Here is a 19,793-nt window from a genome sequence, read left to right as displayed (position 1 = left end):
GCTGCTGGTGGAGCCTGGGCACCTGGGTGCCGCTGCCTCTGGGGGTGGGACACAGTCATGCTGCCACCACTGGTGGTGCCTGGGCGCCTGGGGCCTGCTGCCTCTAGGGGCAGGGAGCCATCACACCCCCACTGCTGGTGGGACCCCAGCGCTGCGGGGTCACCACCACTGGTGCCTGGGCGCCTAGGGGCTGCTGCCTCTGGGGCCAGGGTGTGAGCGCACCGCCACCATGGGTGCTGAGGTTACGGGGAGCCACCGTCTCTGGGACCAGGGCTGAGCTGTAGCGCCACTGTGCCAAGGCTGCAGGGCCGCTGTGCTGAAGCCCCAGGTGGGCGGGTGGGTGGGGGAGGGGCACTTACTTTCCCCTCCCCCATCTCAGAGGTTTCTCGCCTTGCTGTCGCTCTCGGCTCTCCTGAGGGGCTAGCTTGTCAAAAGTACGCTCCCTCCATGTGGGGATTCCCCAGAGGCTGTGAGGGGTCTTGGAGAGCGCCAGTTTTCCTGCGGACAGTTGCCCCGCCCCCCTCTCTCTGAGAGCCGCGTGGTCTCAGTTTCACGGTTGCAGTCCTTGAGGAAGGAAGGGATCTCCTCTTACCTCCTTCCACTTACTCTGGGGATTCCAGTACCTCAGTCCTCGGGTTTACGGATGCCTGGGTGCCTCAGATGTCCCGTGTTGTGTGAATAGCTTCTGTTGGAATATGAAGGTCCTTTTTGTTTTGTCTTAGAGGGGGAGAGTTCAATGGGAGAAGCTCACTCTGCCATGATGCTGACGTCACCAGCCTATTTCAGGTTTTTACATGTAATTGGTGAACCATAAATTGGTCTCTCTTTTAGTGGAAGTACTCAAGTATTTCTGCAATGTGTTTATATAGCTGCAGTCAGCACTCAGCTAAAATTCTGAAATCAAATAACACACAAGGTAGTGCTATTTGCTTGAAATAGTATTTTTTAATATCTGAATTTAAAAGTTTTTGATATGCCTTCCAAAAGGTTGTATAGTTTGGAAAAATCATCAAAGAAAACTGACGAGACAGTCAGAACCACTGAAAAAGAAAAAATATTTTGCAAAATTTTTTAAAAAAATGACCTTCCTTTTGCCAGTAGAAATGACTACAACTTTTGGAATTGAATGTTCTCAATGTCACTAAGTAAACACAATGAATAAAGATCTTGAGATTATTAGTTTGAAGGCAAATTACATGTCAGCATGTTTGGGTGGGGCATTGTTGCAATCATCACTATTAAGCCTAGAAAGAGCATTAAAGAACTCCTAATTCAAGGACCACAGTCCGAGCTAGGAACTACAGCTTATCTTTCCAGGATGGGCATCAAGTCCTGAGGTCCCTGTCCCCTTCCAAGCTCAGAGCACCACAACATGAGAGGAAATCAACTGAGGAAACCCCGAGCTCAGCCCCACTTGCTGTAGGTGCTCTGCTCCACTGGTTTGAGATGGGACCAGAGAATCTCAAGCAGCATGTAACCTAGAGAAGGAGGTGAAGGGCCTCCACAACTGGCCATCAGTTCTTCTAGGTAACACCAGGTTAAGTAACTCACAGGAAATTGTTTGGGCCTATCTCACTGTTAAACACATTCATTTACTTATCCATTAAAAAAGACACAAAACATACACTTTGATAAAAACACTTGAACACACTACATGAGTAACTGAATCAAAATACAATTCCACTACTGTAACTGAGTTGGCTAAACTAGAAATGAATAAGATCTTACTCACATTGGACAGATGATAAACTTCAGAATCTCCAGACCCTTAAAACAGCACTCTAGACAATTACTATATGCAATGCTCTTTATTACTTCCTTCTTTCTTTTTGTTTATAAATTGGAATTTAATATCAAAGTTGTTTTAAAATAAATTTTTCTCATTTGGTCAGGTTTACCATCTTAAGGGAGATATTTACAAATTTCCAGATAAATACACTAGAGTTCTAGAATTATAAGAGGCTTTAAAGATTATTTTACTTTGTTTTATAGATAATAAAACTGAGGCACTGAGAGATTATACGGCTTAAGTGGCCAAGCTGGAGTGACAGTGCAGATGTCCAGCCTCACTTCTGGGCCCATGCTTCCGACATTTCCCCATTCTTGATGCTGAACTAGAATTCTCAGCAGATCTTTCAGGTACATAAATATTTGTCAAGATACTCAAGATTAAAGCATTGAACCAGGTGTTAATGACACAGGTGTGAGTCTTTAAAAAGCTAAGTGGTAAAACTCAGATTATAGCCATGAACAAGGGGGAAAAGTAATCTGTTACTGATACAGAGGAAAAAGTAACATACAAGCAGAATTTTGGTCTTGATGTATGCAAATACCTTCCAGGTTTTTTTCCTCTCTATTCCACCTTGGCACCTTAATATCAAGTCTAAAAGCAGCAAAATAAAAAGGCAAGAAAGAGTGAACAGTTTACCTCAAGTCTTTTTTAAAAAGTCTTTTTAAAAAGGCTTTTGTCTAAAACAAGGTTACTTACCTCTACATCTGTTTGAAAGTTAAAAAGGTCTATTCTTTGCCAGTTGCTTCCATCCAGGGCTAAGATGTTCCAAGCCTGGAGGGTAGGAGGTAAAGGAAGAGGGATTGGGGTGAAAGAGATACATTTACTGAGACTATTAAAGTCTCGATTCAACCTTTGTATTTCCAAACTTTTATTTTTGATAGACATTAGTTGATAATCAAATATGGAATTATGATAACATTGTGTTATGTTAAATACACAAAATGACATTTTAATTTTTAACTGTTTACTTGAACTAAAACTCATCCTCATTCTAATAAAACTTGGTATTTATTGATTAAAAATCTGGTTAATACTTTACCTTGGAAATCTGTGCACATCGGCACAAAGTTACTATATCCAAGAAGGAAAATATTCTAGGGAGAAAGGGAAAAAACACAAAAATGAGATGGTGTTAACATTTTAGTATATTTATAACTTGAAAGATAAACTCTAATGTGCCATCTGGATATATCATAAGTTTTTCAAAATTCCACAATTTCCAATACACAAATGTACTATAATTCTACATCACTACTATGAAATATTTAATGTTTGCACTCACTAAACTATCTCTCTTGTTCTAAGACATGGACATGGGACAGTAGATCACTGAGCCCGGTGAGAGCTAAATCCTTCTAATTCCCCTGCCCCCAACACACAGTGCAAATCCCTCTTTTGGTGGCAGATGCACCAAACAGGTTCAGATGCCTGAGCCTCAAATAACATGGCATATGCTTGATGATAAAACCCATTTGGTTTTAAGATGTATTTGTTCACAGGGCAGAGAGATAGAGCTCATTAGTTGGCAAGGTCTATAAGTGACCAGTTTTTCCTGAGCAAAAGCCAAGAAGCCACAGAAGATGGGAAAGATGGTGAAAAAGAAAAGCAGAGAGAAGCAAACAAAAACTTAGTTGACATCAGTAATGCCCCTAGAGGAAGCAGTAGCTATCAGCACGGCAGGAGTCTGAGTGAGGTCCCAACATTCTGGCAGCAGAGGAGATGAGTTGTTGATGATGTACAGTGGCAAATAGCTGTGCGTGCCTCAGCACTGCGCAGTGACAACTGAAAACAAAGAACAGCTTTCCTGTGAGAAGAAGGGTGGATGGGGATGAGGTCAGTGACAATAATAGGATCTTAATTCTCACAGTCCTGGAAGGTAAATATGAGAGTGTGTGCCTCTGTGTGTGGAAGGGGGAGGAGGGTGAGATGAGAAACAGCTACCTAGAAAGTTCTTACAAAATTCTTCAGAGGTAACAATGAGTAGTGAGTTGAAAAATCCATGGGCTCAGGGAAGAACAGTAATAAGACATCAGAGTGTCATACCCTACAATAATGCACCCACAAGCAGCACCACAGGGCTAGTGACAGCATAGATACCATTATACCATATAGGCTCCAATCATTTTCTAGTGAAAAGCAAAGGATAGAAGCATAACAGTTGCACTGATCTTAAAAGACTTAATGGAACTTTGTACATAGGAAAATGCTGGTGGCTGAAAATGTGTACTTAAATAAATATATATATATATATATAAAATACAACATTAAATATATAACATATAAAATATTTCAAGGTGTCAGCATACCTACATTGCCTCTATGGGAATACATCTTGCCCCACCCACATGCCCTCCTGCCTCAAATGTCCATGTTCTGTGCCATATGACCATTCCACAATGAGCCACAACTGATCGTCAGCTCCTTAAAAGACCAAGGACCAGATAGAGAAATGAGTATGGTACAGCAGAGTTATATTTCATGCTGGGGTTGGGTTCTAAAGTACAAGCTGAAGGTGAAAAAGAAGTTAGCTAAATTTCCCTTGAAAATCTCTTAAGAATGTACCACTGTGGACAATCACATACTCTATCACCTCTCAGTAATAATGATACTGATAATAATAAAAATAGTTAACATTGATTATGCATTGACTATGTGCTAGCCACAGTTTATGTTAGTCATTTACTCATCACAACAATGCTATGAGGTGCTATTATCTCCGTTTTATAGATGAGGACACTGAGCACAGAGAGGCTGAGTAATCTGCCCAGGCCACACAGACAGCAGGATTCGAACCCAGGAAGTCTGGTTTGGGAGCTCAAGCCCATGATCACTACACATACTGCCTTAGAAAGTTTGACACAGCTGTTTTTCCCTCAAGATTGGACTAGATGCTATTTCTTCAACTAAACAGGAGATGAAGCAGTTTCTGTCTAGTGAGCCTGCAGTATGGAAAACAGGTATCTTTAAATGCTAGAATCACACTACCTGAAGCAAGAGGCCCACACATTCAGACACACATGAGAACCAACAGGCGGAACAGAAGTTCACATTTCTCATCTCATGCTTCCTACTCAATTTTATGTTTACTGAATGAAAAAGTAGATTGCCTTTAGCATTTACATTATTTCCTCTCTCCCCTCACCCCATGAATACATGTAGTCGAATCTGCACAAGTTAAAAGGGCATGATAGGACTCCAAACTGCCAAACTGCAGCCTAAGCCAAATTCCTGAATCATGTTTCAATGAATAAAATAAATGCCCTGAATGACAGAGCCTGGGATGCTGGCTATAAAAACAGATAGCTAGAGGAGTTAAAGTAGTGGGAAACTGAGTTCTGGCCCTTCTATAACATTTTCTTCTGGAAATTGCTTCCCACTTCAAATGTGTAACTTCACCCTTCATTAGGAAAGCACTGCAATGGCAACTTGGTTCAAAATAAATGTAGAGGGCCGGCCCCGTGGCTTAGCGGTTAAGTGCGCGCGCTCCGCTACTGGTGGCCCGGGTTCGGATCCCGGGCGCGCACCGACGCACCGCTTCTCCGGCCACGCTGAGGCCGTGTCCCACATACAGCAACTAGAAGGACGTGCAACTATGATGTACAACTATCTACTGGGGCTTTGGAGGAAAAAAAAAAAAGGAGGAGGATTGGCAATAGATGTTAGCTCAGAGCCGGTCTTCGTCAGCAAAAAGAGGAGGATTAGCATGGATGTTAGCTCAGGGCTGATCTTCCTCAAAAAATAAATAAATAAATAAATAAAAAATAAATGTATATAGGGGTATACAGGAGCGGATGTACTTCTGGACTTCGTATTCTGTTCCACTGGTCTGACGGTCTACCTCATGCCAATAAGACCCTGTTAACTTATGAAGCTTTATAATAAGTCTTGATGTCTGCTACTCTAAGTCCTTAAATTCATTCTTCTGTGCCAAGATTATCCTGGTTATTCTTGGTTCTTTGAATTTCTACTTATGTTTTAGAATCAGCATATCAATTTCCATAAGAAAACTTTCTGAAATTTTTACTGGGATTGAATTTATGGAAACTTTTGGGAGAATTGAGATCATTACAATATTAAGTCTTCTAATCCATAAACATCATGTATTCCATTACTTATTCAGAATTTCTTTAATTTCTCATTGTAATTTTTGTAGTTTTCCACAAAGACAGTCTGTTCATCTTGAGACTTTTTTCCCCTGGTTATTTGCTATTGTTACTATTAAAATGGAATTTTTAAAATGTCATTTTCTAATTGTTGCTAGTATACAGATATATTTAATTTTCATATATTTACCTTGTATCCAGCCACATTTCCAAATTCATTCATATATTCTAATGACTTTCTACATACAAAATCAATTCATTTGTAAATAATGACAATTTTCTTTCTTCCTTTCCAATAATTATACTTTTTGTTTCTTTTTCTTGCCTTACTAAAGTGGCTATGATCTTCTCTAGTATCAATAATGGTAATGAGAGATACCTTTTTCTTATTCCCATCTCAGAGAAAAAGTTGTCACTCTTTAGTCACTGATTATGACATTTACTACAAGGTTTTCTCTGCCTTTTCAATTTTTTAAAATTACTATTACACCCTGTAAAATATCTGTTTTGCACATGCATGATTTTAACAACATCTCTTTAACATTTGCTTATCTCCCCTTTTAACAATTTATTAAAAATAAGAGCAGATAATACATAGAGTACCCATATATTAACCCCCACCTTGACATACACACAGTTTCTCCCATTATTAACATCTTGCATTAGTGTGGTACATTTATCACAATTAATGAACACTGATGTATTATTATTAACTAAAGTCCACAGTTTAAATTAAGATTCACTCTTTATATTATACAGTTAGTTCTACCGGATTTGTCAAATGCATAAAGACATGGATCCACCATTACAGTACCATGTAGAATAGTTTACAGCCCTAAAAATCACCTGCGCTTCACCTGTTCCTCCCTTCCCCTCCTCCTCATGAACCCCTGGGAACTACTGATCTTTTTAATGCTTCCACAGTTTTGCCTTTTCCAGAATTTCATATAATTGGAATCATACAGTATGTAGCTGATCAGACTAGTTCCTTCACTTAGAAATACACATTTAAGGTTCCTCTATGTCTTTCAGTGGCATGATAGCTCATTACTTTTTATTGCCAAACAATATTCCATTGTATGGATGTACCACAGTTTGTTTATCCATCCGTTTAATGACATCTTGGTTGCTTCCAGTTTTGGGTGATTATGTATAATTCTGCTATAAACATTTGTGTGCAGGTTTTTGTGTGGATATGATTTCTACTCAGTTGGATAAATATCTAGGAGTGTGATTGCTAGATTGTATAAGTTTATGTTTAGCTTTGTAACTAACTTCCAAACTGTCTTCCAAAGTGGCTGTACTATTTTGAATCCCCACCAGCAATGAAGGAGAGTTCCTGTTGCTCTGTATCTTGCCAACATTTGGTATTGTTAGATTTTTTAATTTTAGCCATTCTTATAGGTGTACAGCGGTATCTCGTTATTTTAGTTTTCCATTCCCTAATAACATATGATATTAAGCATCTTTTCACATGCTCATTTGCCATCTGTATATCTTCTTTGGTGAAATGTCTGTTCAGATCTTTTGCTCATTTTTAAAATGGTTTATCTTCTCGTTGAGTTTTAAGAGGTCTTTGTATATTTTGAACATCAGTCCTTTATCATATGTGTCTTTGGCAAATATTTTCTCCCAGTCTGTGGCTTGCCTTTTTATTTTCTTAACAGCGTCTTTCTCAGAGAAGTTTTTAATTTTAATAAAGTTCAACTTGTCATTTTGTCTTTCATGAATCACGCTTTTGGTGTTTTATCTAAAAACTCATTGCCAAACCCAAGGCTACCTACATTTTCTCCTATGTTTTCTTCTAGAAGATTTACAGTTGTGAGTTTTACATTTAGGTCTATGATCCATTTTGAGTTGACTTTTGTGAAAAGTGTAAGGTCTGTGTCTACATTCTGTTTTTGTATATATGTCCAATTTTCTCTGCATATATGTCCAATTGTTCCAACACCATTTGTTGAAAAAGACATACTTTCTCCATTGAATTGTTTCTGCTCCTTTGTCACAAGACCAGTTGATTTTATTTGTGTAGTTCTATTTCTGGGCTCTCTATTCTGTTCCACTGATCTCTTTGTCTATTCTTTCACCAACAGCACACTGTCTTGATTACTGTAGCTTTATACTAAATCTTTAAGTCAAGCAGTGTCAGTCCTCCAACTTTGTTCTTCAATGTTGCATTGGCTTTTCTGAGTCTTTTGCCTTTCTATATAAACTTTAGAATGAGTTTGTCAATATCCACAAAATAACTTGGTGGTATTTTGATTGGGATTGTATTGATTCTATAGATCAACCTGGGAAGAATGAACATTTTAACAATATTGAGTCTTCTTATCCATGAATATGTAACATCTCTCCTCTATTTAGATTTTATTTGATTTCCTTCATTGGAATTTTAGAGTTTTCATCATATCTTGTACAAATTTTGCTAGATTTATACCTAAGTATTTCATTTTTTGAGCTAATATAAATGGTATTGTGTTTTTAATTTCAATTTCCAGTTGTACACTGCTGGTATACAGGAAAGTAATTAACTTTTCTATATTAACCTTGTATCCTGCAATCTTGCTATAACTGCTTATTAGTTACAGGAATATTTTGTCAATTCTTTGGGATTTTCTACATACACAATCATGTCACCTGCAAACAAAGCCAGTTTTACTTCTTCCTTCCCAATGTATACCTTTTCTTATCTAATTGCATTAGCTAGGACTTCCAGTACTATGATGAATAGGAGTCGTAAGAGGGGACAATCCTTTTCTTGTGTCTGATCTCAGGGAGAAAGCATCCAGTTTCTCATCAATAAAGGTGGTGTTAGCTCTAAGTTTTTTATGGATATTCTTGATCAAGTTGAGGAAGTTCCCCTCTATTCCTGGTTTGATGAGAGTTTTTACTATGAACGGGTGTTAGAATTTGTCAAATGCTTTTTCTGCATCTACTGATATGACCATATGACTTTTTCTTCTTTAGACCATTAATTAGATGGATTACATTAATTGATTTTTGAATGTTGAAGCATCCTTGCACCCTGGAATAAATCCCACTTGGTTGTGGTGTATAATTCTTTTTTGTACATTACTTAATTTACTTGCTAATATTTGGTTGAAGATTTTTGCATCTATATTCATGAGATATTGGTCTGCAGTTTTCCTTTCTGTAATGTCTTTCTCTGGTTTTGGTATAAGGGTAATGCTGGCTTCACAGAATGAGTTAGGAAGTGTTCTGCTTCTGTTCTCTGGATGACACTGTACAGAATTGGTATCATTTCTTTCTAAAATGTTTGGTAGAATTCACCAACAAAACCATCTGGGTCTGGAGCTTCCTATTTTGGAAGGTTATTCATGATTGATTCAATTTATTTAATAGATATATGTCTATTCAATTTATCTATTTCTCCTTGCATGAGGTTTGGTAGTGTCTTTCAAGGAACTGGTCCATTTCATCTAAGTTCTCAAATTCACGGACATAGAGTTGTTCATAATATTCCTTTATTACTCTTTTACTGTCCATGAGATCAGTAGTGATGATCCCTCTTTCATTTCTGATATTTGTAATTTGTGTCTTCTCTCTTTCATTCTTGGTTAGTCTGGCTAGAGGTTTACAATCTTATTGATCTTTTCAAAGAACCAGCTTTTGGGTTCATTGATTTTTCTCTATTGTTTCCAATTTCATTGATTTCTGCTCCAATTTTTATTATTTCCTTTCTTTTGCTTGCTTTCGATTTCCATTGCTCTTCTTTCTCTAGTTTCCTAAAATGGAAGCTCAGATTATTGATTTTAGATCTTTTTTTCTAATTTATGCATTCAATGCTGTAGATTTCCCTCTACACAATGCTTCCCACAAATTTTGATAATTTGTATTTTCATTCTCATTTAGTTAAAAATATTCTAAAATTTCTCTTGAGACTTCTTTGGCCCATTTGTTATTTAGAAGTGTGTTGTTAAATCTCAAAATATTTCAAGATTTTCAAGCTATCTTTCTGTTACCAATTTCTAGTGTAACTCCATTGTGGTCCAAAGGCATACTTTGTATTCTTTCTATTCTTTTAAATATGCTAACATGTGTTTTATGGCCCAAAATATGGTCTATCTTGGTGACTATTCCATGTGACCTTGAGAATAATGTGTATTCTGCTGTTGTTGAATAAAACATTCTATAAATGTCTATTAGATCCAATTGATTGATGGTGCTGTCCAGTTAAACTATATTATTACTGATTTTATGCCTGCTGGATCTGTCCGTTACTGACAGAGGGATGATGAAGTTTCCAACTATAATACTGGTTTTGTCTAGTTCTCCTTGCAGTTGTATCAGTTTTGCCTCATGTATTTTGGTGCTCAATTATTAAGTGCATACATGTTAAAGATTACTATAGCTTCTTGGAGAATTAACTCCTCTATCATTATGTAAAGCCTATCTTTATGCCTGATAATTTTCCTTGTTTTGGTCATCTCTGCCTGAGATTAAGATACACTAGCTTTCTTTTGATTAGTGTTAGTATGGTACATTCTCTCTACCCCTTTACTTTTAATCTATCTCTGTCTTTATATTTAATGTGGGTTTGTTACAGATAACATATATAGGTGGGTAGTTTTTTTAATGCACTCTGAACTTACACCATCTTTGTAACTGTTTTCTAGTCATTGAACTTTTCTTTATCTTTCCTATCTTCTCTCTTTTTTTTTTTTTGGTGAGGAAGACTGGCCATGAGCTAACATTCATTGCCAATTTTCCTCTTTTTGCTGAGGAAGATTGGCCCTGAGCTAACATCTGTGCCCATCTTCCTCTATTTTTGTATGTGGGACGCTGCCACAGCATGGCTTGATGAGCAGCATGTAGGTCTGCGCCTGGGATCTGAATCCTGGGCGAACCCTGGGCCGCCGAAGCAGAACATGCAAACTTAACTGCTACGCCACTAGGCCGGGCCCTACCTTCTCTGGTTTTAAATGAGTATTTTATATGGTCTCATTTTCTCTCCTTTCCTAGCACATCAGTTATAGTCTTTTAAAAATATTTTTAGTGGTTGCCCTAGAGTTTGTAATATATATTTACAACTAATCTAAGTCCACTTTCAAATTACACTGTACTGCTTCATGGATAGTGCAGGTATCTTAGAGTATTTCCAGTTCCACATCTTGATCCTTATAACATAGCAATTATACATTCACTTACCCATATGCTATAACCACCCAATACACTGTTTCTATTATCTGAACAGTTATCTATTAGATGGATTAAGAAAAAAGTAAAAAATTTTATTTTAACTTCATTTACTCCTTCTCTGATGTTTTCCTTCCTTTATGTAGATGCGAGTTTCTAACCTACATTAACGTTTTCTATTGTCTTTTTAGTCTATTTCATTTATTTCTGCTCTGATCTTTATTGCCTTCCTTCTACTGAGTTTGGCCTTCATTTGTTCTTCTTTTTCTAGTTCTTTAGAATGTGTAAAGTTAGGCTGTTTGAGATTTTTCTTGTTTCTTGAGATAGGCATTTATTGCTATGAAATTCCCTCTTAGAACTGCTTTTGCTGCATCTATAAGTTTTAGTAGGTTGTATTCCCATTTTCTTTTGTCTCAAGGTATATTTTTATTTCACTTTTGATTTTTTTCACTGACCCATTTCTTGTCCTGTCCTTTGCTCTCCTTTTAAGATATCTTTGACATAATCAAATAATTGAATAATATTTGTATTTTTTTGTTGGTTTCTCTGATTATAGTATACATCCCCATTTTGGTCTACCTTGAACTAATATTATACCTCCACCACCACAGTAACGGTATACTGTCATTTAATCCTTTCCTATCTTTTGTGCTAATGTTGTCATATATTTTACTTGACATATATTATAAACCGAAATATATTGCTGTGAGTTTTGCTTTAAATAGTCAATTATCTTTCAAAGAATTTTTTAAAAGAGGTAAAAAGTATTTTATATTTACCCACATAACTATCATTTATGGTGTTCTTCATTCTTTCCTGTAGACATGAGCTTCATTTTTCCCTTCAGCCTAAAGAACTTCCTTTAGCATTTCTTATAATATGGGAACACTGGTGATGAATTCTCTCAGCTTTTGTTTACCTGAAAATGCTTTTATTTTTAAAAGATAATTTTGCTGGATACACAATTTTGAGAGGTTTTTTCCCTCTCTTTTCTGCACTTGAAAGATGTCATTCCATTGTCTTGTGTTTTGAATTCTTTCTCATATGAAGTCAATGAACATTCTTATCATTATTCCCCAATGTATATGTTTTCTTTTCTCTGTCATCTTTTAAGATTTCTCTTTATCTTTGGTTTTCAGTAATTTAACTATGGTGTGCCTAAGTGCATTTTTTCATTGTATTTATTCACTTGGCATTCACTGAGCTTCTTAAATCTGTAGATTGTCTGTCATCAGATTTGGAAAATTTGGGGCTATTATTTCTTCAAACATTTTTTATTCCTCATTCTTTCTCTGGACCTCCAATTACATGTATGTTAGACCACTTGATACTACCTCACAAGTTGCTGATGATGTTTCAATTTTTTTCAATCTTTCTTCTTTCAGTATGTCAGTCTGGATAATTTCTATTAACCTGTATTCAAATTCATTGACCTTTTCTTTTGCAGTGTCCAATCTGCTGAATATGATTCTTTTAATTTGAGATATTATTGTCTTTTTCAGTTCTAGAAATTCCATTAGATTTTTTTTGGTGTTTTCCATGTATCTCCCAAAATATCCCATTTCTTCACTCATTATGACCATCTTTTCTTTACATTCTTTAATGGATTTGTAATAGTTGTTTTAAAGTCCTCATCCACTAATTCTAATAACTGAGTTATCTAAAAGTCTGCTTACATCAAATGTTTTCTCTTGTTTATGGGTCACACTTTTCTGCTTATTTGTATGTCTCTTAATTTTAGACTGTATTCCAAGCATTGTGGCTAAAGAATAGTGAAGAATATAGTATAACTTTATTTTGGCTTGTTATTTCCCAGAGAGTGCAAGCCCTTTTCTCTCTCTAGAGGTTCAAGTTAGTGTCTACTCATTCAGAATCCTTCTTGAGTTGACCTGGATCACAGCTAAAATTAAATTTAGATCACTTGTGTTTGGCTTAATCTACAACCTTCTGAGCCATTACATTAGAAAAAAAACAAAAAAACTTATTAGTAAGTGATCCAGAAGAAGGTGAGCTGCAGTTTCAGATAGCTTTGGTTTGCTTTTGGATTCAAGTCTAAATCCTATCACTGAAAGAATGTGATAGCCTAGACAATTTCTCCCTGTTTATGAGCCTCTCCCTGTTGCTGCCTTCTTGGCAAAACTTTGCTGGGGAGGAAAGGGGTGAAGAGGAACTAAAGGGGGAGAATTTCTAGGCCAAATTATTTGTTCTTGTATTTGAGTCTCCAAAGTATGGCTGATTTAGCTTTTGTGTGTCAAGTAGGCCCACCTCAACCATGACAGCCATCCACCACCAGATATGGAAGCTGCTGTAGTTCTCTGCTCACTATGAAGGGTTTGTCTCTCTGTGAAATTCAGTTCATTCAGACCTCCTCTTGTCCACTGCTCTTTGCTTGTCCTATAGAAAGTATGATTTTTAAATTTTGTCTGTAATTTTTCTTGTGATTATCATGAAAGCAAAAGTCTTTCACGTCCTTCCTAAAGAAAAGCAGGAGTCTCTATAATAACGTTTTTTATCTCAAGGTCTATTTTATCTTATATTAATTCTAAAGTCTAAAGTTAACCAATATATCTACCCAACAACCTTAAATCACTTTAACTCTAATCACCCTCTTCCCATCATCCAACTAAAATTATTGACTATTTTAGTTCTACCTTGCTTTCAACAAATCTTCCACATATTAGTTATTATCAATATTTTCTTTCTTTTTCTTAAGTCAATGTTTATTAAGATGTACCTACATGATTACATTTTGTTAACCACTGTTTCTTGTTTCTCATTCATTCCTTCCAAGATTAAATTTATTAAAGTTTATCCTTTAACAGTTCTTTCAGACAGGTGAGTTGCAAGAGTTGGAAGGTTTTTTTTTTTTTTTTTTACTATGATTTGTTTTTATTGAGGTAAAACTCACATAACATAAAACTAATCATTTTAAAGTATACAATTCAATGACCTTTAGTCCACTCACAATGTCGTGCAAACATCATCTCTATCTAGATAGTTTCAAAATATTTTCACCAACCCAAAAGAATACAGCATACTCAAAGTAGCCATTCTCTATTCCTCATTTCCTTTAGACCCTGGCAACCACCAATCTACTTTCTCCATGGATTTACCTATCCTGGATAATTCATATAAATGGAATCATACAATATGTGACCTTTTGGGTCTGGCTTTATTTCTTAGCAAAATGTTTTTGAAGTTCATCCAAGTTACAGCATGTATCAGTACTTCTTTCCTTTTTATGGCTGAATAACATCCCATTGTATGCATATACCACAATTTATTTATTCATCTATCTACTGATGGACATTTGGGTTTTTTCCACATTTTGGCTATTGTAAATAATGATGCTATGAATATTCATGTGCAAGTATCTGAGTTTTCAATTCTTTTGACTATATACCTAGGAGTAGAATTTCCAGGTCATACTATGTCATTCTATGTTTAGCTTCTTGAAGAACTGCCCAAACTGTTTTCCACAGTGGCTGTACCATTTTATGGAAAAGGTTTTTATTTCATTCTCATTTTAGAATGATAATTTAGCTGGGTAAAGAATTCTAGGTTTACATTTCCATTGGCACATGGAAAATATTTTTCCACTCTTTGCTTCCATTGTTGCTGATGAGAGATCTATTGTCAGTTTACTTGCTAATCCTTTCAGGTAATTTTACTCATCCTACAGATTTTTTAAAGACTTTGTCTTTGAAGTTCTGTTGTTTCATTACAATGTGTTTAGGTATGAATTTATCTTTACTGATCCTGTTCAGGACTCATTGTGCTACTTCTATTTAAGGATTCACATCTTTAATCCATTCTGAAAAATTTTCAGCCACTATTGCTTTAAATATTACCTCTCTTACATCTTCTCTATATTCCTTGTCTAAATTTCCTTTACACATATGTTGAATCATCTAATCTCATCTTCTGGGTCTCTTAACCTTTTCTATATTTCCATATCTTTATCTCTCTATGCTGAATTATGTGTAAATTCCCCCATCTCTATTTTCCAGTTTTCTAATGCCCTTTTCAGCTTAATGTAATAGCTGTTTAGTCCATTTACTCTCCCTTATGATGCATCATATCCTTAAGTAACTTGTAATATTTTATTATGACCTCATTTTCATCTGATTATTGATGTATGGAAAGCTCATGCATCTTGGTTTGTGAAATGTCCCTATAAAATTGTCTTACATTTGATTCTGCCAAGTTCTCCCAAAGGTTTCATCTTTCTAATATCAATTTTACATTAATTTCTAAGCTTGCAATTTCTGAATCATCCATACACGGGATTAGATTTCTCAAAAAAGACTTTTTCCTCTTCATCCAGAGTCCTGAGCAAAAGCAAGGTTTTTTGTTTGTTTTCTGTTTTTGTAAGTCCCATCTTACAAGATAGAGGGAATCTTTCCAGGGTCTCTGCATTATGTAGTGGTCACATATTCAATTTCTCTCCTTAAACATGCAAGGCCTCATCTCCTTTCTCTGGGTGGCAGTAAAATTCCAGCCACTAGCTATTATCGACAGCCTGGGAGCTGGTTTGCTAACCACTCCAGTTACGAGTACACTAAGATTATTTCTCTCTGGAACTATGTATTTACTTTTATTTTATTATAACCTCGTTATTTCATGCTAGCCCAACTATAAGATTACAGGATCCAGAAGTCAGGTGTTCCTTTACTTTGATGACAATTAACCAGACGGTATATACAATGCTCTACAGGGTGGAATATCAACTACCCTTCACTTCCACTACTACAGCGAAGAAAACTAGTGTACATGAGCCAGTTGAGTTTTGATTAGACACATGACCTATAAAGTTGAATAAAGTAAAACTTAAAGTTTGTGCTCTGCTGAATAGAATAAAAATTATATGCCTATCTTTTATAAGCAGATATATGAAGATTTATGAGGGATTTTGGGGTAGATTATAAGACTAACCCATCCTGTGAACTATGTTCTTTGACTAAAGAGCAATGAGGTATAGAAGGAAGAACACAAGATTTGAAGTCAATAGGCCTTGGTTGAAGTCTCATACCTACACAGACCCTTTAAACTCCAAATCTCATGTTCTTAACAACTGCGGAATCTTGATCAAGTCATTCAACCTTTAAGTCTCAGATTTTTCATCTGTAAAATGAAGATGATTAAATACTGCTCTATCTACTTCAAAAGATTGTTTTGAGTATCAAATGATGATTATGAAATTGCTGCAGTGAATTCAAGAAACATTCCTTTTTTCCTCCACAATAATAATCATTAGTAAACTTTAGACTGAATGGATGGTGCACACTGAGAACAAATTTTAAAAAAATGAATGAAAAGAAATATCAACAGTTTTTCTCAAACCGGAGGCAGAATCTTAACAGGACTTGAGGAAAGTGTGAGGAACTTTATCAGATGAATGTCAGTTGTTCTGCTAGGAACTGCTGTTGGTTAAGAGCGTCAGTAAGCCCCAGAATATGACAACTTTTGCCATTTCTGTATTTAATCACTTCCTCCATATGCTTAGATCAGCGAGGATAACAAAAAGTGATGCCAAACCCTCCCTAAATTCTTCGAATAACTACCTACCTAGAGTAACACCTCCAAAGATGAAAATATAGGCTCAATTCTTTTGAGAAAGTAACTAGTCTTTGATGTGTGAATATAGAAGATAAAATTTTTTATAAAGGCTACTAAGACTGTGCTCACATACCAAGGTACATGAGTGAATAGAAAACAATTATAGGCATGCAACTCTTAACAACAGGAGCATGTTCTGAGAAATGCATCGTTAGGCATTGTCATCATTGTGTGAACATCACAGAGTGTACTTACCCAAACCTAGATGGTATAGCCCACTATACACCCAGGGTATATGGTACTAACCTTATGGGACCACCATCACACATGCGGTCCATCATTGACCGAAACGTTATTTTGCAGTGCATGACTGTATTTTACCTGAACATCAAAAACACTGATGTGTTCTTTAAGTAAATGTTAAATTTGAGGTTACAGAGTACTGGTTCAGTGATGTTATCTAAAAGAAAAAAAAAAAACTCTTAACTTCCATGAGTTTTTTTTTTTTTTTTTTTTTTAAGGTCATCTTCAAAGAACTCAACTGTGAGACAAACAAAAACATTTACTCGAACTGCTGAGATGAGGAAGTTCTGAAACTGAATCACCACTTTTCTCTCTACAGTCTAACCCCATCAGAACCACACAATGCAAAGACTCAGATTTTCTGAAAGGAAATCAGACGAAACCTCACACTAACCCTCACTGAACAATAATTATGTTGTTAGTGCTGTATTGTTGATGCCGACTCCTAGACACCCTGTGTACAGCAGAGCGAAACTCTGCCTGGTCTTTTTGCACCATCCTCTCACCTTCCAGCTGTGGGGGATCAGAATTGGCCACCCAAAAAAAATGTCTCTTTGCCTTGATTATTTTTAAGGACAAAAAGACTGACGGAAACTTTTACCTTCCCCCTCCAACTGCCCAAAAGAATTTAAGGTAGAAGGCCTGTTCCTAGGTACATGGTTCCTAGTAACATGGTTCTTAGGTTCCTAGGTACATGTTAAGATACCATTGTCTACAGACGGCCCAACAAACAGTTGTTTAACAAACATTTGCATTTCCATCTCCATGTAAACTGCCTTCCTCCCCTCTGAAGCCCCAAACCACTACCCCCAACATCCTCCTTTGTTTTTAGCTGAAGATAGTATTTAAGGTGGTAGGTTTGGCCATTCTGGTGAGTTGCTCAGGTTCCTGGGTTTCTCCTATGTATACATGTTATAAAGCTTTGTTTGATTTTCTCCTGTTATTCTGTCTCATGTCAATTTAATTCATAGGCCAGCGAGAAGGACCTAGAAGGTAGAGGAATTGTCTTCCTCGCCTACACAGTGCTACATCAGACAATGCTCTGCTGCTATTCATAGGGTTTTCATGGCCAATTTTTTTGGAAGTGGGTAGCCAGGTCCTACTTCCTAGTCTGTCTTAGTCTGGAAGCTCTGCTGAAACCTGTCTACCATGGGTGACCCTGCAGTTATTTGAAATACCAGTGGCACAGCTTTCTGCATTACAGCAACATGCAGCCACCACAGCATGACAACCAACAGGCGGGCTGGTGTGGTTCCCTGACCGGGAAACAAATCCAAGCCACAGTGGTGAGAGCACCAAATCTTAACCACTGGACCGCCAAGTAATTACAAGTTAGCACAAAAAGAGTTAACCATTTCAGAAATGTTTCCAAAAGTACAGACATTATTTACACTTGTTATCTCAGGGTGCAAGAGCTAAAGTATGTTAAAGGGAGATTTATCTTTTTCTTTATGCATCTTTTAATTGTGTCACTTGCTAAAACTATCAAGCTTTTTAATTTAAAAATTAAAGAAAGAAAATGAATCCAGAATAGCAAAATTAGCCTCACATGAATGCACAGTCTCTCTCTGGTTTTGACTCTCCATATTTTCAAGGGAACTTAAAGCTAAGTTAATTAGCTCCTTAGTAAAATCTGTAATCATCAAATTTTCTGACAAATAATAGATATTTTTATGGCTGGGTTCCAATTTTTCTATTACTAATTCATAAATAAAGGTCTCATCATAAATATTGAGCACTAAATAGTAACTAAAATAAAACAAACCATAAAATGAAACTAGTCAGCTTCTGACTAAATTTAAGACATTTTAACAAGAAGGATATAGTCTGAGGAAAGATCATTGACTTCATGCAAATGCAAGAGGCTTAAACAATGATGAATCTACTTCTGCCATAATGCTAGTGATCTTAAAGAATCCATAATTGAGTTCCTAGAAGAAGAAAGATTTAATTTTTAAAATGTAAGTCAACTAACTGATGAGAAATGTGAAATTTTCCAAGGTTAGACAACTGTGCCATGAAGCTGGAGAGGGAAGATTTGCAAAGTCAACACCGGAAAGAAAATCCAGGTAGAATGTATTACTAAGATTGAATCAAGCTACAATAAAGCATGAATAAAGTTAACTCTGGATTTTAATAAAAGTCATCTGAGAAATTAACAATGAACTTAGTAAGGTGGCAATTAAAGAGGTTTCCACAGCAATGGGAATAGTTCTGAATGTGAAATGGAAACAAGATATTAATAAAGATTAGGAACACCTAACCCTAAAAGATAGCAAAGGGAAGACCCAGCAACAAGATAGTTAGGCACAAGAACAAAAAACAGTAATCAGAAGACAAATTGAGAAAAGAAAAAAACATAATAGACCCTCTTCATACCTTTCAAACTTTTCATAAATCTTTTTATTAGGAATATTTTGGTGCCCACAAAAGAATTTAAGACACTTTGCAGTCCTTAATAATAAAATAGTATGAATCACCACTCAAACTTAAAAACTAGAACATTCCCAGTATCACTGCATCTACTTTGTGTCCCTCCCTTATTTCCTTTCTCTACCTCTCAACCAATAAACATGCTCATGATTTCTGTTTTTTGTTCCCTTGCCTAATAATTTTATCACAATGTATACATTCCTAACAATATACCATGTAGTTCTGCTTGATTCTGAATCTTATAAAAATGGAACATGCTGTATATAGTCTTTTGCAACTAGCCTTTTTTCACTCAGCATTATAATACTAAGATTTATCCATGCCATTTTGTGAGACTGTAGTACATTTCACTAATTTAGAACATTCCATATTCCAGTTAATGAACATCTGGTTGTTTCCAATATTTTTGCTACTGTCAATAGCACTGCTATGAACATTTTTATACA

General features: G+C 36.2%; 1 protein-coding gene across 1 annotated transcript in view; it reads right to left on the bottom strand.

Moving 5' to 3' along the window:
* FBXL2 (F-box and leucine rich repeat protein 2) overlaps nt 1–19,793 on the bottom strand; it is a 115,106-nt gene that overhangs the window by 62,320 nt on the left and 32,993 nt on the right. Inside the window, 3 exon segments of the mRNA XM_087430679.1 lie at nt 2,489–2,563; nt 2,832–2,886; nt 16,993–17,071. Of these exon segments, the coding sequence (XP_087286805.1) occupies nt 2,489–2,563; nt 2,832–2,886; nt 16,993–17,071 (209 nt within the window).

This window comes from Ceratotherium simum, chromosome 5 (assembly GCF_057802395.1).
Source record: "Ceratotherium simum simum isolate JZ-2026a chromosome 5, ASM5780239v1, whole genome shotgun sequence".
NCBI lineage: Eukaryota > Metazoa > Chordata > Mammalia > Perissodactyla > Rhinocerotidae > Ceratotherium > Ceratotherium simum.
This window is presented reverse-complemented; position numbering and strand designations above follow the sequence as displayed.